The sequence below is a fragment of the Pteropus alecto genome, unplaced genomic scaffold (genome assembly GCF_000325575.1).
Source record: "Pteropus alecto unplaced genomic scaffold, ASM32557v1 scaffold920, whole genome shotgun sequence".
NCBI lineage: Eukaryota > Metazoa > Chordata > Mammalia > Chiroptera > Pteropodidae > Pteropus > Pteropus alecto.
Window position 1 is genome coordinate 435451 of NW_006429596.1, and position 27492 is coordinate 462942.

Here is a 27492-nt window from a genome sequence, read left to right on the forward strand (position 1 = left end):
GAATTCTTTGGAATCAGACCAGCCTGAGTTCGAGTGCTCAGGTGAGTCATTTCTCTTCTCTGAACCTGAGTTTCCCCTTCTTGGGATGAGGCTAATGATACCTGACAGGTGTGTAGTGAGAGTTACAGAAAACGGACAACACCACACATGTTGCTTGTCAGAGACGGGGCTCACATGTAGTTCTCCCTTTTATTTTTGGCATGGGAAGCCACGTGGGCAAATGCCCAGAGGCAGGACTTGTTCACAGGAGACAAACTGACCCCCGATTTTGAGCACACCCAGGGCGGGTGTGTGGAGCAGGGACCTATGGCCACTAATGGTCAGGGCAGATTTGACATTGGACTTGGCTAAAGGCATCAGATATCCTCACCCTCTTGCCTTCTCCATCCCAGAATTCATTGCATCCAAGCCCCTGAATGTCACCGGAATAGACTAGAAAAGGCCACTTCTCTTGACAAGTACGTTTATCCCTTAGGGCACTGATTTTCAAAAGTTGTTTTGACTACAGAACCTTCTTTCAGTTGAAAGCACCCTCAGAACCCTGGACTGCTCTGGCAGAGGCCAAGGTGGGGGTGTCCCTAGGGTCCTGGCTACTAAGTCTCCCCTACCTTACCCCACAGGCAGGCCTGAGGCACCGCCCCACAGGCTACCAGCCTGTTTAAAGCGTCTGCTCCACAGTGGGTTTAAAGGGCCTGAAGCTGGAACTTGAGGAGATAGGAGGCAAAAAGCGAGAGAGCTGGCGGGCTCCCCTGTGACCTCCATTTCCACAGCCCAGTCCTCAGCCACGCAGTCTTAAAACTTCGTTTATCGGGGCCTCCTGAAATAAGCACACTCCGGGGGAGTAGACCCCAAACAGTCACTAAACTGGGCTCCAGTTTATTCATCAACAAAGAAGTAGTGGAATAGCTTATTGACAGATGCCAGACCTCAGGCAAGAGTCTTAACTCCGCCCCCTCAGGCCTGCGGGAGGTCGATGTAAAGGCACAGGGGTGAGCATAGCACAGTGGCCTGGAGCTTTTCTGATCAGTAGCTGTAGTTGCGGTTCTGAGTCCCATTTGCATCTTGGCTCTGCTACTCACTAGCTGTGTGACTTTGGGCAAGTTACTTAACCTCCCTGTAACGTCATTTCTTCAGCTGTAAAACTGGAGAAACAACAGCCGCTAGCTAGTATGTGAATGTTATTTCTGTCAGCACAGCCAGTACATAAATACATCCATGTGCTCACCTGTTCTCAGGCCAGCATTTGTTGCGTGTCTGCTGTAAACCAGGCCCTGTGTTACACCTGGGGGTACAGTGGCCAGGTCTGGCCTTGCTCTTGCTGAGTGGGTTAAGGAGTTTGGTTCCCTGCAGGAGGTCCGTGGGACCCTCCCAAGGGTTTTGAATTGGCTCAAGTGAGGAAAGAGAATCAGCGGGGTGGAGGGATGGGCAGCAGGGGCTGCAGGATCACCTGCGGGGATGTAAGAGGATGGCGGAGATGGAGACCTAGGGGAGCCTGGAGAACTCCAGGGTGGGGGATGCAGGAGAGGGGACGCAGGCGTTCCTCCCGTTTCTGGCTTGGGCAGCTGGGCGATGGCGATGACATTTAGGGAGAGAACACTGGAGGAGGAGCAGGCAGGGAGCGCAAGAGATGGGCGGGGTTTGGCCTTGCAGAGTGAGGCTCAGCTGCCTGCCGTGGGTTGGCCGAGTGCGCTGAGTTTCGCACAAACACACCCTACCAGCCTCACAGCAGCAGCAACTGCATTCGTTGACCTCATGCCACGTGCCAGGAACTTTTCAAGTGCGACTTGCTTTTCCTAACAATCCTTCTTGGCCCAGAGGGCTACTGCCCTCCTACCAATGTGAGATCTGGGGCTCGGCAGTGAAAATTTTGGTCCTCCTTCCCTGCCACAGGGCTCCAGCCAAGTATGTCTGACCCAGGGCCCGTGCCCTTTCCAGACACCCAGCAGGCACTTGGGAAGCCTGCAGTGAGCAGGATAATGCTTACTCATGCCATGGTGGGCCCTTGTCCAAGCTTTCTGAACTCACGTTAACTCCTTGACTCCTCACAGCCGCCCCCCAAGGAGGGCCTGGTATTAGCCCAGTTTTCTCTAATGGACAGAGTGAGGCACCAAGGTACCCTGTCCTGGCCACACAGCTAGTGACAGGCAGAGCCAGAGCTGGCATCCCACCAGGCTGGCGCGGAGTCGATGAGTAACTTCCAGATGGAGGACAGCCCAGGGCATCGTCCCCTGAGTCACCCCGGGGCCGGGGCCCGCCAGCCAGTCTAGAATTACGATCCATTTATTCCACCCAGTGGCCACTGCTGGAATCGGCCTCTCTGCCATCACTACCATGGTGTGAATTTAGGCCCTGGTCCCTCTCACCAGCCTCCTCACTGGCCTCTTATTTCTGTCCGTTGCAGTTTGTCCTCCAGTAGAATATTTCTACAATACAGATCTTACCTGTCACTCACCTGCTTTAGCTGTAGCCATCCAGGGCCCTCAGAATAAAGTCCGCACCCTCCAGCCTGGTCCTGAAAGTCAGAGCAAATGTCGTAGGCCAGAGTCCCAGGAAGCAGACTCTGAGGTGGAGACCAGTAGGCAGGATGTGTGTTGGGGTACCCCTGGACACCAGCCTTGTGAGGGAGCGAAGGAGCAGGCTTGGGCCACGGGGGCAGTTGAGCTGCCATGCAGTCACGACTGGCCTCAGCCATCCCACAGGCAGCTCTGGAGCTGGGATGGCCACCAGAGACACCCACCCTCTGAGGTGGGGGGGTGGGCCTTTATATCCCCACCTCCACATCGGTGCAGGGGCTGTCCTCAGGGAGGGCCAGGATCTTGGTTGAGGGGGACTCTTCCACCTATACAGCTGAGAGTAATCAGCCACCAGCCCTCTGCAGCTGGGCAATGGATGCCTGATCCCAGAGGAGGGTCTGGGTGGCCACGACAGTCATAGCTGGTTAGGAGCCAGGCAGAGCCAGCTTTAGGCTGCCTGCATTCCCATGTGATCCCCGACCAGCCACTTCATCTCTCTGAACTCGGTTTCCCCTCTAAAACAGGGGCGATATTAACTCCTTCCCAGAGTTCCATGGGGACTGAGCAAGGGACAGTGCAAGGTCCCGGAGCAGAGCCTGGATCACTGAGACCTTAAGAGTAAGGAGTTTGGATGTCATTTATATTGTGGTGAGAAGCCACTGGAAGGTTTTAAACAAGGAATGTGCCATGACCTAATTAGTTTTTTCTTTTTCTTTTTCTTTTTATTAAAGTAGAATTCATATAATGTAAAATTAACCATTTTAAAGTGTAAGTTCAGTAGCGTTTGGTATATTCATGATGTTGCACAATCATCACCTCTCTAGTTCCAAAACATTTTCATGATGCCCAAAAGAAAACACCATCCCATTAAGCAGTTATTTCCCATCCCTTCTTTCCTGAGCCCCTGGCAACCACCAGTCTGCTCTCTGTCTCCATGGAGTTACCTATTCTAGATATTTCATATAAATGGAATCATCCAATTTGTGGCCTTTCGTGCCTGGCTTCTTTCACTCAGCATAATATGTTCTAGATTCATCCACATTGTAGCGTGGATCAGTACCGCCTTCCTTTTTAGGGCTGAATCATCTTCCATAGTATGGATGTGCGACCTTGGTTTAATTTTTAAATCATTTAAAATTTATTACTCCGGCTTCTCTCTTGAAAAATAACTGTAGTGGGGCAAGAGTAGAAATAGGCCAGTCCATTTAGAAGGCCATTGGAGGATTTGGAAGAGAGGAGAAGCTGGCTTGCGTTGGAGTAGTAGATGCGTCAGGCACACCAGCAGACGGGATATGCCCAAGAGGGAGAGAGGTCTCAGGAGTGAGTGCAGCGTTTGGCCTAGAGCTGGGAGAATGGCGAGGCCCGTTTCCACTCTGGGGAGGAAGTGGGCGGAGCAGGTTGGTGGGGTTGGGGAAATTAGAGTTATTTTTGGGTATGGATTGTTTAAGATGCCTATTTGAAATTCAGGTGGAGAAATACGGAATTCATTGTGCAGTTGAGCATGAATTATTTAACTCATCCTCTATTGATGGATATTTGGGTGGTTTCCAGGTTCTGCTAGTATAGACAGTGCCACCATCAGCTGGGCCTGTGGATTTGTGGTTGTGCTCCTGAGGGACGAGTTCCAAGCAGGGTCAAAGGGCGTGAATGTTTTTTAAGTTTATACTGCCAAGTGGCTGTTCAAAAAGGTTCCACCAATTTGTATTCCCACCAGAAGTGCACAAGAATGTCAAATTTTCCACACTCTCGCCAACAATGGGCATTATCAATCTTTTTAAAAAGTCTTTGCCTGTCCGAAAGGCTAAAAATAATATCTCATTGTTTTCACCCAAACAGAATGTTGCATGGCTGCATGTTAATCCTCACGTGGATGTACTGTAATTTAGTGAAACACTTTTTATATACTTAGTTGTTTCCAGGTATTTTTGTTTGTTTGTTTGTGCTATTGTAAACAACTATAAGCAAACATTTTTATGTACAGAAGCTCTGCCTGCATTGCAGCTGATTGATTGATTCTCTGAATTGAATAACTGCATGAAAGAGGAAAACCCTTTGTATGGCTTTGGTTGCATATTGTTGAACTGCTTCCTAGAAAGACCACGCAGTTTCTAGACAGCCTCCTTCTCAGCACTGAGGGTTTTAATTGGCTTTTAGATATTTAGACAACCCCCTGTCATTTTTATAGATGGCTAATCATTCTGATTTTTCCCGCTCTGACTGGTGGGCCACAGTAGGCCTATGTGATTGGGCGATAGATGGGTCTGAGCCCAAGTTCAACTAGAATGGGCCCTAGGTCTGTGGACTCATCCTGTGTTTTCCCAAGTCTCAGTGGTATAATTGGAGTGGATACACGTGGCAGCTGGCAGAGCTGACCCATGGAGTCAGGGCTGGAGCCAAAGTGGAAGCCCCTAGAACGCCCCATCTTTCCCAGGATAGTAACCCGAAAGCAATTCTGTACCCTTCGGGGGAATTGCAGAGATTAGTGCTACCATTAATGGCTTGAAAGAAGCAGGGATAGTGATCTCGTCCCCATTCAACTGGGCTGTTTGGTCCATGCAGAAAGCAGATGGGCCTTGGAGAATGACTGTGGATTATTGTAAATGTAATCAGATGGTGACTCCGATGGCAGTTGCTGGCCCAAATGAAGTATCTTTACTGGAGCAAGTCAACACAGCCCTTGGCAGCTGGTGTGAGCTCCCGACCTGGCAAATGCTTTTTCCCCAGGAATGCGAGGACCACCAGAAGCCAGAAGTGGCAGGCCTTCAGTCTTGCCTCGGGCGACATCAGCTCTCTCGCTTCCTGCCATCACATAGGCCACAGAGAACTTTATCTGAACAGTCCACACAATGTCACGCTGGCCGGACACTGAGCAAGAAGTAGCATTTAGGAAGAAGGTGGCGATGAACCAGCTGCTGATATCCATCAATCAGGCTCCAGTCTGGAGCTGAAAACAGCACCAGCTACTCAGAGAGAATTTGACGTGACAATTGTTAACTAGATGGAAAGTTGTTAACCAGATGACTGAAAGGGAACAAAGAAAATGAAGGGATCGTGGAGGTAGTGGCTGGGGGAAGCAGCTACCACTCCCAGAGCCGAAAGGACAGGGGCGGAAGTAGGAAAGATTAAAACTTCCCAGGAACTCAGACGAAGGGCCCAATGGAGCTGAAACGCAGACCTGGGGAGGGCGACGTGCTGCTTGGCTGGCACCGGCAACACTTGGTGGGTTTTTCAGGTTGGGCAGCAACTTCTACCTGCGTCTGAGTTGAGTGTGCTGCTTCACCCCACTTACCAAACAGCCCAGCTGGCTTTCCACCCAGAGCTCACACAGGCTCTGCAGCAGGTCCTGGCCGCGGGCAAGCTGACCTTCCACCTGGGCTGCTGACCCAGCAGATCCAGGGACATGCAGAGAGTTAGTGGCAAGTAAGGATGCAGCCACCAAGAGGTGACTCAGCACAGACCTCTAAAGTTTGGGAACAAATCCTGCTCTCTTCTGCAGATAACTATCCTCCTTTTGAGAAACCACTCGTTACTGGGCCCTCCTATTACAACAGCTGCCCACGGACAGTGAGTGACCATGTGGCCTGAGTGCTCATGCGACCTGGGTGCTGTCATTTCTGCTTCGGTCAGGGTCCTGCCAGGAGACAAGCCACACCAGATATTTGAACGAAGGGAATTACTTACTAGGAATAAAGTCGTTGACTAGGTAACCGGGTAAAAGTCGAAATCTAAAGCAGGGATCGGCAAATTTTTTCTGTAAAGAGCCAGATAGTAAAGATTTTTGGCTTTCAGGCTGTACTTTCCCAACTACTTAATTCTTCAGTTATAGGGGAAGCAGTCATAGACAATAGTTAACAACTGGGCATGACTGTGCTCCAATAAAAGTTTATTTATAAAATCAAGCATGTGGATGGACCTGTCCTGAGGGTGTAGTTTGCACACTCTCTTCTCAGGTGTCCTGGAGGAAGCATGGCACGGAGTGGCTCCGTCCCCAGTTCTGAAGGAACAAAGGGAAGAAACTCCCGGGAACAGAGAGGGGCGCTCGCCGCCTGGCGCTGGTGTCCCTGGTGTCCCTGGTGTCCCGAGCTCTGAGGCCTGTTCTGCAAGTGCTGCCCCAGGGAAGACCTCCACCGTGGGTGTGCGGGCCTGAGAGTAGACAGAAAGCAGTGGATCGCTTCTCCCTCGGCTCCTTGCAGCCTCCCTCTAGCGCCCCCTCTTGGCAGAGGCTGACAGGGAGCTGATGGCAAAGCAGAGGCGTGGTTTGCACAGAGCTGCTGGGGAGGGTGGGTAAGGACCGGGGGACGATCCCAAGTGCTTTGGTTGGCTTTTAGGCATTTAGACAGCCCCTGTCATTCTACAGGTGATTTATCATTTGAATTCTTCTGACCTTATTCTAGGGATTAAACAACTACTGGAGTCTCTTTGGGGAGGGAAGTCTTTTCTAAGAAATAGGTGTCTGCTGGGAAATGAAGGGGTAGGAAGAGGAGGTGGGAAAGGGGTTCTAAAGGTGGGAGGAGCCTGGAAGAAACCTGCAGCGTTTAAGGATCTGTTGGTCCCCGCTTCAAAGTGAAACCCACAGCTGACCACCTCCCTCCACCTCCACTTAGCCCCGCCCCCAGCACCTCCATGGATGTCTTCACTCTCCCCCTGACCCCCTCCCACTTCCACTCTTGCCCCTGTGGTCTATTCTCGTGGCAGCCACATCACCCCCTGCCCACACCCTCTGACATGTTGTCCTGTTGCCTGGCTCTGGTCCCCACTCTGCTGCGCTTCCCATGCTTCCCATTCTGCCCCACCCTCCCTGGACGTCACAAGTCACTTCCCACTCTGGGGACTGTACCCCCTGTCCCTCAGTCTAGACCTTTTCCCTGGGTGTTCTCATGCCTGGCTCTTGCACTTCCTTCCTGTTTGTTCCCAAGGCCTCCTGGCAGTAGGGGAGGGTGGCAATTGAGATCATGCCCCCCCTGCTTCCTTTATCTCCGTGGTGCTTTTCGCTGCCTGACAGCACCTGTTTACATTCTCTCTGTGTTCCCAAAGCCGGACCGTGCATGGCCAGTGGTGAGTGTTCCGCAAATAATTGTCGGGCAGGTGAATGAATGAATGAATGAATGAATGGACGGAAAAGACAGTGGCTGCAGCATGGAGCTGTGGGCAAGGTGGCAGGTATCTTAGTCTTTTTGGGCCACTGTAACGAAACACCGTGGACTGAGTAGCTTATAAACAACAAAAATTTATTTCTCATAGTTCTGGAGGCAGGAAGTCCAACATCAAGGTGCTAGCCGATCGAGTGTCTGGTGAGGGCCCTCTTCCTGCCTCACAGACAGCCATGTCCTCACATGGTAGAAAGAGGGTGAGGGAGCTCTCTGGGCTTCTTTTATAAAGACACTCAGCCCATTCATGAGGGCTCCACCCTTATGACCTCTCACCTCCCAAAGGCCCCACCTCCTAACACCATCACATTGGGGATTAAGATTTCAACATATGAATTCTGGGGGAACACAAACATCCCCTCTAAGGCAGTGGAGAATGAGGCTGGTGAGGTAGGGGCAGAAGGGCAGGGCCTCATGGGGCCAGCTGAGGAGTAGTCTGGCTGAGAGTATAAGAATGAGAGTTATTGCAGGTTGTAAGCAAGGCGTGGTGTGACTGGGTTATAGTTTCTGGGGTCCCTCAGGCTGCTCGCTGAGTGGCTGGGGAAGCAGAGACAAGCTTTCCAGTCCTGAGAGATGCAATCTGGGTAGGGGTGATCTGGGCAGGGGCAGCAGAGCTGGAGGGAAGCGACTAGATCCCAGAGGTGTCTAGGGGGAAGAATCAGGAAGGCTTGAGGATGGATGCAGTAAGGGCTGAGGGAGATGTTGAGGACGCCCCAGGGCTTCTGCCTGAGATGTCGCTGAGGAGAGGGTGGAGGCTGCGTTTGCTACATGTTCATGAGATAGATGTTCAAGGACCTGCTCCCTCCTCTGGTCACTCAGCCCTCATTTCCTGAGCAGAGAGCAGAGACCCTGATCTCAGATGCCCCGGGCACAGGGGGATGGCGGACAGATGATTCCAGGGATTGGCTCTGAATCCTGAGGTCAACTAGAGCAAGGTCCTTAACCTTCATCGCGCTTTGGTTTCTTCATGTGTAAAATGGTGTCGACGCTGGCCTGTCCCCATAGGGGACTAAACGAACTACTCCAGGGGGCGGGAGGGTAGCCATGGAACTCTGGCCACAAGAGGAGTGCGAGCATCTGGACTTGTGTAAGGGTCAGGGAAGAAGAGGCGTCATTCCTGGGCGTTTCGCAGAGAAGACCCAGAAGCGTCCAGCTGGCCCTGCCTTAGAAAGTTTAGTAGCAAAGGCAGAGAAGCTAACAGATGTTTTGCAAAATGAGCCAAGTGCAGAGATGAAGGGGCAGGGCATGGAAGGCGTAGCAGAGGAAGGAGGGCTCGAGGGGGCCCCAGAAGGCCGGTGGGGTCTGGTTCTGCAGGGCAGAGTGGGCCACCTCCGGCAAAGGGAGTGGCATGCTGAAAGGTGCAGAGCCCAGAAAGCAGCTGGCACGAGACGGGCAGCAAGGGGCCTAGGAATGCAGTGGGGAGCCAGAGCAGCCTCGGGTGCTGATCAGAGAGGCCGGACCTGGTCAGAACCCAGCAGTATTTGTTGGGAACCTACTCTGTTGGCTTTGGTGTGCACCTCTAGCCAGATAGGCAAGGAGCTTGTAAGTTAGTCAGGAAGACAGTGCATTAATCAGCAGACAGGCAGGGGCATCTCCAGTAGTGCTGAGAACGATGCAAACAGGGTAATGAGAAGGAGGACCCTGCGGGGGGCAAGTGGGGTCTACAGGCCGTCAGGGGTGGACCAAAGGGGTGAGGTGTGAGCTAAGCCTCAAATGGTGAGGAAGAACTGGGGAAAGAGCACATGCAAAAGCCCCGAAGTGGGACACGAGCCTGCTGTGTCGAAGAGTACAAAGCGACCCTTGTGGCTGGAGCTGAGGAGGTGAAGGGAAGGGCTATGAGATGAGGCCAGTGGGCAGGTGGGTCTCAGATCACGTAAAGCCTCTTGGTCGTGAAAGGTTTTAGTCTTAGTGGCAGTGGGAAGCCACCAGTGGGTTTTAAATGGGGGCCTCTCCCTTTGGATCAGGGGTTATGAGTGGCGACGGGGAAAGGAGGGAGGCTAATGCTGTTGTTAGGGGAGAGATCCCGGTGGCCTGGGCCTCAAGGTGGAGGCGGAGAGAAGTGGACAGGTCGGAGGAATGATTCGGAAGCAGAGCTGCTGCCCTTGACTGTTGGAGGAGACGGAGAATGCAGGAAAGAGAAGAACCAGGCCTGGCCAGGTGTTTGACCCGAGGCCAGGCGTCAGGAGTGGGTGACAGGGCTAGTGAGTGAGCCGGGAATGGAACAGAAAGGAGGTAGGAGCCCTGCAGACCTTAGGGAGGAAGTGGTCTCCTAAGTGCCTGGCCTGATGACCACGGGGGGCTTCTCAACCCCATCTCTGAAAGGCCACTGCCTCTTGCTTTCTGCAGTGGGGATCAGGCCCCTGTGGAGGGCCTTGCTAGAACACACCTCTGTGGGTGCCTAAAAATGAATGGATTCCAGTATTAGCTGTGATTATTCCTGACAATTCACATATTAGTCATAAAAGGATCTGTGCACAAGAAAGGGGGAAAATACTCCTTACTCTCGATACCCAGAGATTCCCAAGGCCATGCTCCAAATCCAGCCACATTCCGGGCCCCTGCCACACATTGCTGCCTCTGGAGTCTGCTCTGGGGCTGTGCTGTCTTTCCCTCACCCTGTGTTAGTTGTTTGACCTGTGCCATCTCTCTCTCCTCTTGGTTTATCTTTTGGGTCTGTCCTCTCTCCCTGACATGGAATTGTCTTTAAGACCTGCCTCTCCTCTCCCTAACCCTGGATATCATTTTGGGCCCACGTGCGCTCTCCTTGACCTTGGTTTTGTTTTCAGCCTGTGCCGCCGCTCTGTCTTGTGGTTATCTTTTGGGCCTGTGCCCTCTCTTCCCTCCTGGGTTCTGCCAGGGCCTCCATTAACTCGTGTGCTCTCAGTTTCAGCCCCTTTGTGGCGAGTGCGTATCTGTGTCTGGGCCAGGGATCCAGGACCTGACTCTTACTTTGGCCCCAGAGGGTGGGCTCTGCTTGAATTTGGAGTCGGTGCTGGGGCCCGGTTGAGGCCTGGGGGATGGAATCATTATGCCTGCAAGGGACATCCTGGGAGGTGGGTCCTAACCCCCCGCCCCCATTTTACAGATGAGCAAACTGAGGCCCCAAAAATGTGGAAGCCCCTGCCCAAGATCACCCAGAGAGCTCGAAGCAGAGTTGGGGCTCCCCACTCCCTTGCTCCCCCCAGCGCCTTGCCCTACCTGCTCCACTATGTAGGTACCCATGAGTGTGTACACTGCCTCTAGGGAATGCCCACCCGCTGCGTGTCTCTGCTTCTCCCTACACTTATGTACAGGGCACGCATCTGTCTGCCTGCATCTGTGTTGGGCAGTGTGTCCCTGGTCAGCCTGTGTCTGGACACACACACATATGGGTGTGGAGTGGTATACACGTGACCGTGTACAGTGATCACATGTGCAGTGTGTATGGCTGGAAGGGTTGAGGGGATGGTATGAGAATTGGCCAGGTGTTTTCCCAGCCTGTGTCCTACCCACAGTCAAAGTCTAGCTAATATCCACTTGGACCGGAGCCAGATGGTGCTTTTGGATCAGGGATTCCGGGAGTGCCAGCCAGACCCCTGCCCAAACCCTTTTCTCTGTCTTGCCCAACCCACTCCCACCCTTCACCACTTCAGATCTGGACCCAGGCACTCCTTTCCTGCTTTAGACCATGTACAGCTTCCCCTAAGGCCATGATCTCAGTTGAGCTGGGCACTGGGCCTGTGTCGAGGGGGCCTTCATGCACACACCTAGGTCACTAGTGCCTGCTGGGGGCAGGAGAGTAGAAGTCACGGTTCCTGCCATTACTCACTATTGCCTTCACCCCAGAGATTTGGTTTCCGCACCCGTAAAATGGGGCTAGTAGTGGCCCTCAGGGAGCCGGTGGGAGGAGTACACAGGGTAACTCTATACAGTGCTGTCTGGCATGGAACCTGGCTCAGAATAAGCACGTGACTGATGGACCTGTTGTCAACTAAGACCGAAGAAACCAAGGCCCCAAAGGGTCCTGAGAGGTCGGCGTGCAGGCATTTCAGCTCCAATCTCAGGCTCTCCAGGACCCCGGGGTGGTGGTGAGGGGTGAGGGTCAGTGGTAGGTTTTATAAAGCAGCACCTTAATGATGAACTTGACGGAGTAGGAGGGATTGGATGGGGTGGGCAGGGCAGCCTGGCAGGAAAGAGGCCCCAGAGGCTTTTCCAACAGAGGGGAGAGGACGAGGGTCTGATTTGGGGCCCTCCTGGAGCGAGTCCTGGCTCCTGACCCCTCCTGTGCTCCTCTCTTTGCCGCGCTCTCGGCCTCTGATCCCTCCCAGTTGCTCTCTCGCTGTGTTTCTCCCTAACTGCCTGTCTGTCTCCCTGGCCACCCCTCTGCCCCCGCCCTGCTTCCCCTCCAGCAGAAGGCAGACCTGGCTGTGGCCGCATTCACCATCACAGCTGAGCGGGAAAAAGTCATCGACTTCTCCAAACCCTTCATGACCCTGGGGATCAGCATCCTCTATCGAGTGCACATGGTACGGTCCCGCTCGGGACATGGAGGCTGGAGGCAGGAGGCAGGGGCTGGCAGTGGGAGCCGGACGCCTACATCCCCAAGGGAAACTGAGGCTGTGGGAAGAGCCAGTTGGGTTTGTGGGCCCCCGGGGGGGCAGAGTCTGGGGCTGCAGCTCAGGTCAGACTGGCTCCAGATTCACGCTTTTTCCCTGCAGGGCCGCAAGCCTGGCTACTTCTCCTTCCTGGACCCCTTCTCCCCTGCCGTGTGGCTCTTCATGCTTCTCGCCTACCTGGCTGTCAGCTGTGTCCTATTCTTGGCTGCCAGGTGAGTCCACTTCCTACTTCCTGGGAAGAGGGGCCTGGGAGGAGGCCTGAGCTGGGGACGCATGACTGACCTGCACATTCTGTCATTCGTCTAGACCATCCTTGGCCTTCACTTGGGGCTTCGGATTCCCTGGGCCGTCCCTCCTCCCATCCTGATCGGTCTCTGCGTTTCACCCTGTGCCTCTGACTGCTCTGTGGTTCTCTCTTTGGGCCTCTCCCTTCCCATTCTTCTGATTCTCTCTTCTCTCTGTCTTTATTTCTCCGTGTGTCTCTCACTGTCTTTTTCTGCCTCTTCTCTGTGTCTCTCCATCTCTGTATGTGTCTCTCTACCTCTCTGTATGTTTGTCTTTCTCCCTCTTCCCTGTGCATGTGTGTGTGTGTCTATTCATCTCTCTCTTTCTCCGTTTCCTGTCTCTCCCCTGTCTCTCCTGACCATGGTGACTCTGTCTCTTTTCTGTTTCTCTCCTTTCTCTCCCGCCTCGGCCTCATTCCCCCACCCTTGTCTCTCTGCAGGCTGAGCCCCTATGAGTGGTATAACCCACACCCATGCCTGCGGGCACGCCCCCACATTCTGGAGAACCAGTACACACTGGGCAACAGCCTCTGGTTCCCCGTCGGGGGATTCATGCAGCAGGGCTCAGAGATCATGCCCCGGGCGCTGTCCACGCGCTGCGTCAGCGGAGTCTGGTGAGAGGCTTTCTGTCTACCCACCCGAGGCTGGGCGGGTCCCCGGTCCCCGGTCCCTACCAGCTGTGTGGCAGGGAGTGGGATAGGGAGAGCTGACCCCCAACCCTGCCACTCACTGACTATGTGGCCTTGGATAGGCCACATCCCTTCTGCATGCCTTAGTCTCCTCATCCAAAATATGGGGATAAAAATTGCCCATGTCTCAGGTTGTAAGGGTTTAGTGAGGTTTTTGTGGAAAAGTGCTTCTGCCACCGTGAGGGATTGTAATCAGACAGAACAGCACCGGAGTTATTGTTCTGGGACACTGTCACAGAGGCTTAGTCCTTGAGCTCAGATAGCCTTCACTGTCCTGAGGCTAAGGCCTAGACAGGGACACCTGCTCCCTCAAAGTCCCATGGGGACCCAGTAGCTTGGACAGAATTTGTTTTGCCCCTGTGGCAAGCTCCAAGAAGCTCCACCATGTAGGTACCCATGAGTGCGTACACTGCCTCTAGGGAATGCCCACCCCCTGCGTGTCTCTGCTTCTCCCTGCACTTATGTACAGGGCACGCATGAGATCATGCCCTGGGCGCTGTCCACGCGCTGCGTCAGCGGAGTCTGGTGAGAGGCTTTCTGTCCACCCACTCTAGGTTAGAGAGTAGATACTGACAATTCACGGTATCTGTTTGGCTTACAGTTAAAAAAATTTTTAATTAGTTGGCAACATTTAAACATTGAGCAAATTCACTCACAAATCCAGATTTCTCTTCTAGAAAATTCGGGCGATCTGGTGGCGCTAGGCCGACATTCCCACCTGGTCTTGATGTCTGTTCCATTGGCCTCAGTCTCCTTTTTCCCCTTCAGTCACTCTCTGGCATGGCCTCCATGAGCGCTCAGGTTTGCTGTGCTGTCTTTCAAATGGCAGCTGGGCTCAGTTCTTCTTCATGTAGCAGTCTCAGCCCCTTACACTCAGAACCACAGAGAACTGAAGAGAATGCGTAAGACGGAATATTCTCCTGGTTTCATGGATGAGGAGACAGACTGACACCCAGAGAGAGGGAGTCATTTACTAAAGAGTATGCTTTCAGCTAGAGGCAGGACTGGGTCACGCTGGGCTCCCCGATCCAGCGCTGCTCACGCCAGCTGGCCCTTGGGGCTGCCGGAGCCCGGCCCTGCTCCCAGCACCTCTCCAGGGTAATCCCAGGCATCGGATCTTCTGGAGGAGCACTTCTTCCTCACTGCCTCCTGTCAGACAGAATTCCAGCATCAGATGCGTGCAGCTCGGGCCCCTCCATGTGCCAGGCACTCAGTGAAGAATCAGCCCTCAAAGCAGAAGAGCCAAGAATAAATAAGTAAACAGATACATAAGCTTAGGGACATCATATTTTATGCCAAGAACACGTCCCAAAGATACTGTCTAATTTGGAACTTGTTCAGTTTAAGACTAACCATAATGACCGACAGGTTTTTCTCTCTCTCAACTAAGAAGAATTATCATATGGTGTCATTTGCAATTCACTTGGTCCACTGGCTTCGAAACTTTTGAGTCTTGATGTCTTTTTTAGCCTTTTGGGATTTGTATCATTTCAAGTATTATATTTTGTATTCATTTCCTATTGCTGCTGCAACAGATTACACAAGCTTAAGTGTCTTAAAATAATATAAGTTATTCTCTTAGTTTTGGAGGTCAGCAGTCCAAAATAAATTTCATCAGGCTAAAGTCGAAGTGTTGGCAGGGCTGGTTCTTCTGGAGGCTCTAGGGCAGAACCCGTTTTCTTGCCTTTTCTAGCTTTTAAGAGCTGACTGCGTTCCTTAGCTCGTGACCCCTTCCTCCATCTTCCAAGCTCGCGGCACGTCTTTGAATCTCTGATTCTGACCTTCTTCTTCCATTTGGAAAGACCGTTGTGATTTCACGGCCGATCCAGGATAATCTCACCTCGAGTTCCATGATCGCATCTGCAAATTCTCCTTTCTCTGTGAAGGGACGTACAAATTCTAGGGATTAGGACGTGGACATCTTGGCGAGGGCTTTCTTCTGTCACCGCACACCCCAGGTGAAGGTCATTAATGTTCTCAGTGTAACAGTGTCTCAGATCCATGTAAACGGTGGTATTGATGAACAACAGGGTGCAGTAAAAGAAAACAGAAGATGGGCGGGCCCCTCCGAGGAGGTAGCCGTAGGCCGAGTCCATGCCAAGGGGAGTAAGGAACATTCTAGACAGGCCAGAGAGGACAGATGTCTGAGGAGGTGGCTGAGAGGGCCTGAGGATACCTGCCATGACGGATATGACTGAGTCCCCAGGTCAGGCGGGGGATCAGTGACCTCCTCTCTGCAGGCTCTCTCTTCTCTCAGTCACAGGTATCTTCTCCAGCTGAGCATTTTCTATCCCTTCCATCTCTGTCACCAGGAGGCCACCCATCACGCCCCCTCCCTCAGTGGTGCCTTCACCCTGGCTCACTCTCATTCTGCCCCTGGCCCTCCCACACATTCGCTTGTTCAACAGCTGCCTCAGCAGGTGTTCATTTATCTCCCAGAGCGACCCTGGCCAGGACCAGTGCAAGGGCTGTGGGCGTGGGTGCCATGACCTTACCAGACTTGGCCACCGCCTAAACAGCAGCAACCAGGCCAGGACCCACCTCCTAGGCCCCTCATCTCCAGTGTCAGTCCGGCCACTGTCCCCTGCAGCCACATCCAAGGGCTTGTCATCGTTCAGGACAGCTCTGCCTTGGAAGTCAATGTTTCTGAGTTTATGCTCTGACCGCAGCCCCGTCACCCCAGGCCCTCCCCGCGTCACTCCCATGACAGGAGGCCTTTCACCTTCCTCTTTCCAGTTCTGAGCCCCGCCGGCTTTTACGTCCATCCCCCTGCGTAGGCTCCTGGGCCACGTCTTCAGCTACTGCTTTGCCATTGTCCTCCACTCCTCAAATCCCATTTTCCTTTCCTCACATCCTCCTGGCAAGAAAGCCCCCAAAGCTCAGATCTAGACAGCAGCTCCACCACGCTCCCCTGGGACCTATTCATTGACATGTCCAGTACTCCCTGTTAGCCGCTCTCCTAGAAACTCTACTTCCTAAACTCCTCGCTGTGTCCTTCCAGCTTCCACCCGCCTTTCTGGATCCTGTTTCAGGTTGCCGTGGGTCCCTTTCGCCCCCACCACGTCTTGTGGAGCCCCTCCCTCCACACCAGTGACGTTTCAGCGCTCACAGACCTAACGCCCTCTTTTTACAATTTAAGGGTGATGTATCTACCTACACACATGATTTAAAACATCAATAAAGCCTCCTAATTGCAATACAAAGGAGAAAAGAGGAAGTAATTTATGATAAAATAGTAGGCTAGCCATATGTAAATGCTTGGGTGGGACTGTTCTAGAAGACAGCCTGCAGTAGTCAGGTGTCTGCACCTACTTGTAATGGATACATTTGGAATGACAAGAAGGAAGGCTATTTAATAGAATTGTGTCAACACCTGAGACTTGACAGTCCGAAGTCGTTGGTAAATGAGTACATTTATATAAATAGAAATCACTGTGAGTACGACGATTTAATAATGCAGCTGGTCCAAGCGTCTTGACTTGATGACTCAAATACCATGAGCAGGGTTTTGCTGTCAGAGACGTGATTTCCTAAAATGGTAAACAGTTCTGGGCAAAGTTTCAAACAAAACAACATCCGTTTCTTCCACAATCTAAATAATAGGTGCATTTCTGGAAATTTCAGTTTCTATTATAACCATGCAAAAAACACTTTGGTTTTTATGTACCCAGGAGTTAGGCTGAAATCGTCATGTACCGGGCTTTCCCCATTGTTTCCCCGTTGAAACCGGGCTGCATCGTCGGGACCTGCCCTGCCCACTGACACAGGGGCCCCCTCAATCACTCTGGCCGCCAGCATGCCCCACACCTTGCCAAGCACCTTCTCTAAATGCCTCCCCGGGGGCCTCCCCGCCTGGGGACTACCCACCCTGTGTGCTCCAGAGCCATCTCATCCACCCTAGCTTCCCTTGCTATTCATAGCTGACACTTTCCGAGTCCTCACCTCATATACCTCTCCATGGGTGCCGGATGGCGTCCCTAAACTCAACTTGTCTAGAACGGAGCTCACATTTTTACTCCCAGATCGAACGCCCCTGCTCTGGCTTGGTGACTGGCCCCTTCTCCCCACCCCGTCACCACCGCCAGGCAGCCACACTGTATTTTCAGTCTGGGTGGTGCTTGGTGTCTACTGGCCACTGAATAATTTTGTCTTGAGCCACTGACAACAATGACCCCCAGGAAGGGTTTGGAGAGACTTAGTTGCCAGAGGGGCGTTGTCAGACTCTGGGTCTGTGTGTTGGGGTTTGGTTTTCTTTGGCAGTGGGCTGCACTGACTGTGTGCATCTCTATCCTCCACTCTGCCCCCACCCCAGTGCCTAGCATAGCATCATGCATGTGTGCTCAGCAAAGGACAGCTGCCGTTTTCATTATTATCTGCTGGAGGAGGGGGTGGTCTGAGAGGCCCTCTCAGCATCTCCCCTGGCTTCAGTCCTTATCTGCTGGGAGCCCGGCCACTCTTACTTGACAAGGCAGGAGGATAGAGAGGGCCATGGTAAGACAGTGGCTATCATAGCCAGGCCAGTGGGTGCCTCTTCTCCTGAGTCCTGAGTCACCAGGACAATGAGAGCACACACTTGCACAGATGTAACTCACTCTTACAGCAGCCCCGTGAGGAGGGGCCTACGATTTTACTTACAGGTGAGCCCAAGGTCACACAGCTAGGCAGTGATGGAGCCAGGACTGGGGATTTTCCAGAGATCGTTCTATTATTGATTTCTAGTTTAGTTCCAAAGTGGTCAGAGAACATTCTCTGTAGGATTTTAATCCTTTGAGATTTGTTTTGTGGCTCAGCGTATGGTCTGTCCTGGTACATGTCCCATGAGCGCTTGCACAGAAGGTGCTGTGGGTGGGTGCAGTGTTCTATAAATGGCAATTAGGGCCAGTAGGTTGATAGTGTTATTCAAGTCTTCTATATCCTTACTGATTTTCTGTCCATTTGTTCTATCAATTATTGAGAGAGGAGTGTTGAAATCTCCACCAGTAATTGTGGAATGATTGTATCTGTTTTTCTCTTCAGTTCTATCAGTTTTTGCTTCACGAATTTTGAAGCCCTGTAATTAAGTACATAAATGTTTGGGATTGTTCTGTCCTCTTGATGAATCGATCCCTTTGTCATTATATAACGTCCCTCTTTATTCCTGGTAGCAGTACTTGTTCCGAAGTTACCTTTATTTGATATTAATATAGCTACACTTTCTTATGTTTAGTGTTTGCATAGTAGATCTTTTCCCCATCCTTTCACTTTCAATCTATTTATATCATATTTAAAGTGAGTTTCTTATAGACAGCCTTGGAGCAGGATTTGGCAAACTTTTTTCTGTTTGGGCCAGATAGTAAATATGTTAGGCTTTGCTGGCCATGCGGTCTCTGTCGCAGCTGCTCAACTCTGATTGTAGTGTGAAGGCAGCCATAGACAACACACAAACGACCGAGGGTGACTCTGTTCCAATAAATCTTTATTTATGGACACTGACACTGCAATTTGAATTTTAGATGTCATATGTCACAAAATATTACTCCCCTTTTGATTTCTTTTTAATCATTTAAAAATGCAAAAACTATTTTTCACTTGTGGGCTATACCAGAGCAGATGGCAAACCAGATCTGGCCTGTGGGCCATAGCTTGCCAACCCCCAATTGGAACCTTTAATGCAATGATCGATATGGTGGGGTTTAAATCTGCCAACCTGATATTCGTCTTTTACTTGTCCCATCTGTTCTTTGTTCTCCTTTCTCTCTTTTCCTCCCTTCTTTTGGATTTATTGAGAGTTTTTGTTCTGCTTTATGCCTTCTCTTGACTTGTTGACCGTACTTCTTTGTTTTATTTTTCTCAGTAGTTGCTCTGGGTTTACAATATGCATCTTTAATTATTATAAAATACTTTCAAGTAATATTATGCCACTTTACCGAAGGCGTAAGACCCTTACAACAGTATATGTCCATCTCTCCCTCCCATCCTTTGAATACCGTTGTCATATATATTATTTCTACTTATCTTATGAACCCCACAATACCTTAGGTTTGTGCGTGTGTGTTTGCTTCAACAGCAAATGTCTTTTAAAGAAATATTTAAAATGAGTAACGTGTCTTTTATATTTACTCATACGTCTACTATTTCTGGTGCTCTTCATTCCTTCATGAGCATCTAAATTTCCATCTAGTATTTTCCTTTTACCTAAAGAACTATCTTTAGCATTCTTGAAGTGCAGGTCTGCTAGCAATTAGCTCTCCCAGCTTTTGTCTGTATAAAAAATTTGTTAGCATGTTTTCTTCTTTGAAGGATCTTTGTTGCTGGATATAGAATTCTAGGTTGACAGATTTTTTTTCTTTCAGGATGTTGTTGCAATGTCTTCTAGCTTGTATACTTCCTGACAAGAAGTCTATTGTCACTCTTATCTTTGATTCTCTGTGCATAATATTCTCCTGCCCTTTCTGGCTGCTTTTAGGATTTTATCCCTGGTTTTTAGCAGTTGATTATAATATCCCTTGATGTGTTCTGTGTGTGTATGTTTATCCTACTAGGGTTTATTGAGCTTCTTGAATCTGCAAGTTTATAGTTTTCATCAAATTTGAAAAAAAATGTTGGCCATTACTTCTTCAAATATATTTTTTCTGTTACTCTCTTTCTCTCCTCTCTTTCTGGGGCCCAAGCCACATATGTAACACCAGCCGATATTATTCCTCAGGCCACTCAGGCTCTGTGCTCATTGTCAGTCATTTTTTATATCTCTCTGCTTCATTTTGGATAGATTCTTTTGTTTTCTTCCAATTCCCTGTGCTTTTTTGCTGTAGCATCTAATCTGTATAATCCCTTCCAGTAAAAATTTCCTCTCAGGTGTTGTATATTTCATCTCTTCCATTCACTTCTGCATTCTATCTTCCATTTATCTTTGCATAATGTTCATTTTTTTATATCCTTGAACATTCTGAATATATTTATAATAGTTGTTGATTGTCCTTCTCTGCTAATTTTGTCATCTCTGTCAATTCTGGGTTTTGATTGAGTAATTTCACTCTTGATTATGGGTCAGTTTCCTGTGGTTTTGTATATCTGGTAAATTTTCATTGGATGGCAGACATTTTACATTGAATTTTATATTGTTTACATTGTTGAATGTATTACTTCAAAGAGTCTTCGACTTTTTCTGGAAGGCAGTTAGGTTACTTTTACATTATTTTCGTCCTTTCCAGGCCTATTTTTAAGTTTGTTTGGGGCAGGTCTAGCGTGGCCTTTCTCCTAGGTCTAACCTAGCTCTGTTTCTAATGAATTGTCCTTTTGAGTTCCTACCGAATGTCTCATGTATCCAGTGAGATCTCTCTGCTCTGGCCAGGGGGAGCTCAGAAGATTCCCAGCCCTGGGGATTGTTCTTTCTTTGAAAGTCGTTCTTGCCTGGTCATTGGAGTTTCACCGTGTGCATACACAGATTGATATTCAGCCAAAGACTCAGGGGAGCCCGTGAAGATTTCTGGAACTCTCTCCACGTGGCTCTCTCCCTCGGGTCCTCTTCCCACAAATACCAGCCATCTGGCCTTCCTCATCTCTCATCATCATCCAGTCAGCGAGGTTGCCTGACTGGGTTTTCCTTCTTTCCTGGCACTACAGCCTACAAATTAAATCCAGCCGGCAGCCTGGGCAATGACAAGGCTCACTTCATTTGTGTTTTTTGTCTTCGGGATCGCACGTTGTCCTATGTATTTAAATAGTTTTTTGTACTCTGACTAGTTTTCTAGCTTGTCTTGGTGGGAAGGTATTTCCAGACTATCTTATACTCTTGTATCTGGAAGTGGAAGACTCTGGAAGCAATATTTAAATCCAGAGTCTGGCTTCAGAATCCATGCCCCCAGCCTCTCCACTACTCAGCAGTCACTGAAACTTCTAGATGCCAGGTCACCAAGGGGGGGTACCACCAGTGGGGCACATGGCCACAGGGACAGGATGGCTCCAGCCTGTAGCTCACTCCTCCCACCCCTCAGGTGGGCCTTCACCTTGATCATCATCTCCTCCTACACGGCCAACCTGGCCGCCTTCCTCACCGTGCAGCGTATGGAGGTGCCCGTAGAGTCGGCTGATGACCTGGCAGACCAGACCAACATTGAGTACGGCACCATCCACGCCGGCTCCACCATGACCTTCTTCCAGGTGGGGCCCCCAGAGCCACCCAGGCTTGGTGTTGGGATCCCCGCCATGCATAGCAGCTCAGTGTGGGGCTAGGCAGGGCCTCCTGGGTCCTGATTGTCATGACAGTCAAGGAGGCGAGGGAGCAGAAGACATACACTCTTGCAAGGAGTGCTGCTGTCTGCCTGGGGAAACTGGACTTCTGCCCAGGGAATCGGGGAAAGGAGGCAGGTGTGAGATCTAATGTTGCAACCGTGCCAGACAGGCCACATGGGGTCTGCTAGAGGGTCAAGCCTGGAGAAATGAGCCAGCAGAGAGGAGGGGAAGGCCCATCGAGGTGAAGAGAACTTGTCCCTCTGTATTTTGGAGTGGTGAGAAGGAATCAGAAGGAAAGAAAGCCTGGAGAGGAGGTTTGGGTGAGAAACTACAGAGGTTCCAGATGTCAGACTAGGGCTGAGATTGGACCATTAGTGGGGGAGGTTAGAACAGTTGAGGGGTGACCCATTTAGAGATAGATGTTCCCTCTGGGGCAGTTGGGAGTAGATGAGTAGTTTGGAGGGCTCCGGAGCTGGGCAGGGGCCGCTGGCTGAAGAGGGAGCAAGCAGGCGAGGGGAAGGGGGTGAGTGCCCAGATATCAGTTGGGTGGCAGGACCATTTCCCAGCTGGAGACTTGAGGAGCAGGGTCAATCACCTGAGAAGAGCTGAGTCTGGGCTTCAGATCCAAGAGGGACAAGTAGGTGAAGAAGGGTGTGTGTCGGGTGGGAGCAGGAGGGTGGTCATTCCCAGAAGGACCCAGGAGAGCCTGTAGGAAGTAAACCACCCTATTCGGCATGGATGCAGGGCTCCCTGAACCAGGCTGGGCCATGGGTAGATTGGGGCATTGAGCATCTTCTCCTGGGTTCCCTGAATAAGGCCTGGGAGCGCTGGGAAGACAAGGCTGGTGTCAGGCTGAGCCAGGCCCAGGGATAGAAGGGAGAAAAAAGGTTGAAAAATAAGACCATGATCCCTCCCTCCCAAGTCTTTGGTCTTTAGGGTCCTGGGCTGGGGACTGGGGTACGTCTTGGATGTGGCCTTGAGCAGTCTCTCTGTCTTGTCTCTGTCTGTGGCTGTTGATGTCTTCCTCTGGCCTCCTTCCTCTCACTGAGGGAGACTTCCTGGAGGTCAGAGGAAAGGCAGGAGGTAGAAAGCCCCTCACCTCTTTCCTATGTGTCCAGAATTCACGGTACCAGACGTACCAGCGGATGTGGAACTACATGCAGTCGAAGCAGCCCAGCGTGTTCGTCAAGAGCACGGAGGAGGGCATCGCCCGCGTCCTCAACTCCCGCTACGCCTTCTTGCTCGAGTCCACCATGAACGAGTATCACCGGCGTCTCAACTGCAACCTCACCCAGATTGGGGGCCTCCTCGACACCAAGGGCTACGGCATCGGCATGCCGCTGGGTATGGCAGTGGTGGGATCCTGGGGCCAGGGACCAGCTGGATGGGTTGTGGGTAGCCTCCTGGCTGTGTGGCCTTGGGCAGGTGACATCACTTTCCTGAGCCTCTGTACCATCAACCTGCGAAAACGGGCTTAGGAGTGATCAGTTCCAGCCCCGTAGGTCTGTGGAGGGAGCCAAGTGAGCCTGTGCCAGTCAGTACTCGTGGCCCTGAGGCATGCCAGCTTCCCACATCAGCCCCGGGGCCCTCGAGGCTGAGGACCTCGTTTTATTTACTTCATATTCTCCGCACCAAACCCACAGCCTGGCTCAGAGCGGGCACTCAGAAAATGGGTGGTGGTTGTTGCTGGATAGACACCAAGGGAAGGAGGATAGAAGAATGGGTGGTTTTGCCAGGGAGACTTGGACATGCTTTTCCAGGGCTCAGTGCTAGAAACTCAGCACCAGTTTAGTTGCCAGATTTTGGCGTTTTGGCTTTTAAACCCATCCTTATGCTGATGACTGCTGCAGTAGCTGTCTGTTACTGCATAGCAAATGACCCCGATTCCTAGCCGCTTTGTAGCAGAGTCAGTGCTATGCCGGGGAAACAGTGTAGCCTGGTGCTTTGTGGGGGGACAAGTTCTGGAGTCACACTGACCTGAATTCAAATCTCAGCTCCCTCCCTGAGTCAGCATGACCTCAGGCTGGAGTGTCACCTGCCTCCTCCAGAAAATGGGGGTGGTAATACTGGCCTCATGGGATCACTAAGACTTGAATAGGTTTCTGTAAACCAAGGATTTACATTAGGTGCCTGATAAACACTGATCACCCCACTTGCCCATGCCCCGACTCCCTGGCACCTGGTAGATGCTCACGCAGTATCGCAGTGAATGAAGACATGAGCACAGGAGAGCATATGTGTGTGGTATTTGAGGCCCAAGAATGGTTTGAGGGGAGGATCTGAGGGAGAGGAGGAGAGAGGCGATCTATGGTTCTATGGTGGGGCGCGCAGAGGAGAGGTGTGGCTGGAAAGTCGCTCACACCACAGGTCTGTCTGATGCCCAGCTGTGTGCTGATACCACCGTGGGGAGCTGCCACACCTCACCCTCCTGCCTTCTGCTAGGGGTACCGACAGCAAACGGACAGTCAACACAGCTTTGTAATGTGATGTCAGGTGCTGACAACTGCTCTGAAGTAAATTAAGGGGAAGAGACTGACAGGGAGTAGAGCACTTGGTGTCATTTTAAATGAAGTCAGTCAGAGGGGACCCTCTGAGGACACCCTGGGAGCAGAGCCCCGAGTGGAGGAAAGGGAAGGGACATACCAGGCAGAGGTGGAGGTCCCAGGGTGGGATTGCGCCTGAAGGATTCAAGAAATAGCCAGGAGGCCGGTGCAGCTGGAGCTGAGAGCTGTGGGGGACGGGGCTACAGGAGCTTGTAGGCCACGGAAGGGCCACTGGAGAGTGTTAAGCACAGGAGGGGCGAGCTCTCTGATTCTGTTTCTGAAATCGTCCCTCTGGCTGCTGTGTGGAGAACCTGGATAGAAGGTGAGGGGAGGCCACGGGGAGGGAACCGTGACAAATGTGACAGGTGTAGTGGGGCTTGGCCCAGCATGGTTGCAGGGAAGGTGGCAAGCAGTTGTCAAACTCAAAGTTGGGGATGCGGCAAACAGGAGGAGGGGCAGGGCGGGCAGGGCCCCAGGGTTCCAGCAGCCAGTCCACCCGTCATGTGCCTGGTCCAGGCTCCCCGTTCCGGGATGAGATCACGCTGGCCATCCTGCAGCTCCAGGAGAACAACCGGCTGGAGATCCTGAAGCGCAAGTGGTGGGAGGGGGGCCGGTGCCCCAAGGAGGAGGACCACCGAGCCAAAGGTCAGCCCCCGCACCTGCCGTGCCCCCTCAAAGACCCCTCACAGCCTGCATGCCCACACAGCCCTCCCCTGGCTCTCCCCTGACCCCCAGGTCTGGGCATGGAAAACATAGGCGGCATTTTTGTCGTGCTCATCTGTGGCCTCATCATCGCTGTCTTCGTGGCGGTCATGGAGTTCATATGGTCCACACGGAGGTCGGCAGAGTCCGAAGAGGTGAGGAGGTTGGCGGAGGGTGTCAGGAGGGCAGTGGGACCCTGGGGGCAGAGGGGCTTGAAAACTGTGGCACTGGGAGCCTCACTGGAGGAGAGGAGGTGGCAAGGAGGAGAGGAGGTGGCAAGGAGGGTCCGGGCAGCCAGGGAGGAGAAGGGGCGTCTGAGAGTCCAGGGGCAGAGGAGGGTGAGAAGAGGAAGAGGAGAGAGCAGACAGGTGGGGGAGACAACCCACGGGCATGAGGAGGACAGCGGGGTAAGAGGGCGCAGGGAGACACGAGGGTCCAGGGAACGGAGTGAAAAGGGGCACAGAGACAAGGATGTGGGGGTCAAAGGTGGTAAAGCAAGAAGGAGAGACAGGCGGCGAGAGTGCAGCCAAGTGAGACAGAAGAAGCAGATGACTCACCCACCGCTCCCAGCTCCCACCTCCCACGCTGCGTCTGCCCTGCTCCCCCAGCGATTATCCTCCCTGCCGCCCTGCACCCCGCCCCTTTCTGGCCTTCCCCTCTGTCCACCAGCCCCAGCCCCTTGTCCCTCTCCTCACCTCTGGCTGATGACCTGATTCTACTCCCCTGAGTAAAGCAGAAGATTCTGAAGAGCATGTAGAGCCCCACCCACCCCGATCCTCGCTCCCAGCTAAGGCGCCTTGGCCTGGCCTGGCCTGGCCTGATCTCACCTCGCGCCTTCCCCGGGACGTCCCTCAGCAGTTGTCCCCTCCCCTCCCACGTCCACAGCTTCAGTTCACTGGATCTTTACCGGATCGAGGCTGGCAGCGTACAAACGTGCTGTTCTTTCTCCCATCTTCAAAAAGCCCTCTCAACCCCACTTCCCTTCTCAGCCACCACCCCATCCCCGCTGCCCTGTGTCTCCCTGCTGTTTCCAGTTCCTCTTCTCCCATTTACTCTGGGACACACTCCAATTCAGCTGCTGTTCCCACCTCTTCGCTGAAGCCAGTCTGGTCACCAGTCTGGTCACCAGTGACCTCCAGGTCTGAAATCCAGTGCCCGAGCCTCAGGCTTCATTACACACGAGGAAGCAACAGGCTTCAGCAGCCCATCACTCTCTCCTCCAAACCTGCCCTTCCCCGCTGGCCACTCCTTTGTGGGGACTTGGGCTGGGTCCTGGAGCTGCTCCCTCTCCACTCCCTCGATAATCCCATCCAGCCACATGGTTTGTAAGACTATCTAGATGCTGAGGACTCCTATGTTAGTTATCTATTGCCACGTGACAGATTATCCCCAAATTTAGCAGCTTGAAACTGCCAACTTATATGAGTTCATAGTTTCCGCCGGTCAGGAATCTGGGAGCAGTTTAGCTGGGCGCTTCTGGCTGCCCAGGGTCCCTGGTGAGGTCACCATCATGATGTTGGCCGAAGGCTTGGCTGGAGCTGGAATGTACATTTCCAGGATGGCTCACTATCTCATGTACTCATGAGGTTTTTAATTTACGGAGGTGACTGAGTGATGACAGAGAGGCCAATGCAGTTGAAAGAAGAATTTATTGCTTACATTTCCCGAGAGGAGGGGGCCCGCCACGCCATGCAGGGCCACATGGGGAAGCACCAGGTTTGGGCAGGAGCCGAAGGAGTGGCTAGGGGGCTGGTCTCTAGATTTCTGGTACCTGCCCTGGGTGACTAAGGGCAGCTTGGTGTGAGGGAGGTAGATGAAGGGCGCAGCTGAGGGTATAGACTGAGTAGTGGTCGGTTTGCATTTGAAAGGTGGCCCTCAGCCCTTCCTGTCCCTAAGAATCAGGTTCCCTTTGGGGTGGTGGGGGATGCAATCTCTCCCTGGCCAGCAAGATTTTTAAGATGTCAAAACATTCTAAGATACAGAAAAAAAGAACATGATTAAATACTCACATGGCAGCTGGCAGGAGGCCTCAGTTCCTCGCACAAGGACCTCTCCACAGGGCTGCTTGAGTGTCCTCCTGCCGTGGCAGCTGCCTTCCCTGAGTGATCCAAGAGAGCCAGGCTGGCTTCCAGCATGGCAGCTGACCCGGCGTGTTCTGTTGGTCACACAGCAGCCCTCATACAAAGGCAGAGGGGCTTACAGAAGGGAGGGACCATCGGAGGAGCAGGATCTTGGGGACTGTCTACCAGAGCTCCCAAATGCATATCTCACAGGGACCTCTCTCTGACCCAGGGTTTGTAAACACAGCTCCATCCTCGACATCCGCACATGGATGTCTGACAGGCAGCCCGTGTGGGCGTGTCTAGCACGGAGCTCCCGCCCACCCACCAGACAGTGTTATTCAGGGTGCTGATCTCTTAGCAAATCCTTTTAGCTCCATCTTCAAAATACCCTACCCAGAATCCAGCGCCTTCTTACCTCCCTGGCCACCACCACTCTGGTCCAGCCACTGTGTCCTCCTGCCGCGTTACAGTAGCAGCTTCCTCAGTGCCTCCCTGCTATTGCCCTTGGCCTCCCTGCAGTCTTCAGAACACAGCTCCACGGTGATCCCGTAAGAGCACAGTGGTCCCCTACTTCAAACTCTCCCTTGGCTCCCGTCTGACTCAAAATAAAAGCCAGATCCTTCTAGTGGCCTCTGACCTCACACAGGCTGGCCCCCAATGCTCCTCTGACCGCATCCCCTCCCCCTCTGCCCCGTGCACTCCATTGGAGCTACCCTGTCCTGCTGGAGGTTCCTTCAACATGCCA

General features: G+C 52.2%; 1 protein-coding gene across 1 annotated transcript in view; it reads left to right on the forward strand.

Annotated features, from left to right (window-relative positions):
- Positions 1–27492, forward strand: part of GRIK5 (glutamate ionotropic receptor kainate type subunit 5) — a 52415-nt gene that overhangs the window by 23309 nt on the left and 1614 nt on the right. The window contains exons 14-21 of the mRNA XM_025044809.1: positions 12052–12165; positions 12358–12467; positions 12980–13153; positions 21202–21367; positions 22558–22783; positions 24499–24627; positions 24718–25273; positions 27119–27295. Coding sequence (XP_024900577.1) covers positions 12052–12165; positions 12358–12467; positions 12980–13153; positions 21202–21367; positions 22558–22783; positions 24499–24627; positions 24718–25273; positions 27119–27295 — 1652 coding nt within the window. The remainder of the gene's footprint in view (positions 1–12051; positions 12166–12357; positions 12468–12979; positions 13154–21201; positions 21368–22557; positions 22784–24498; positions 24628–24717; positions 25274–27118; positions 27296–27492) is intronic.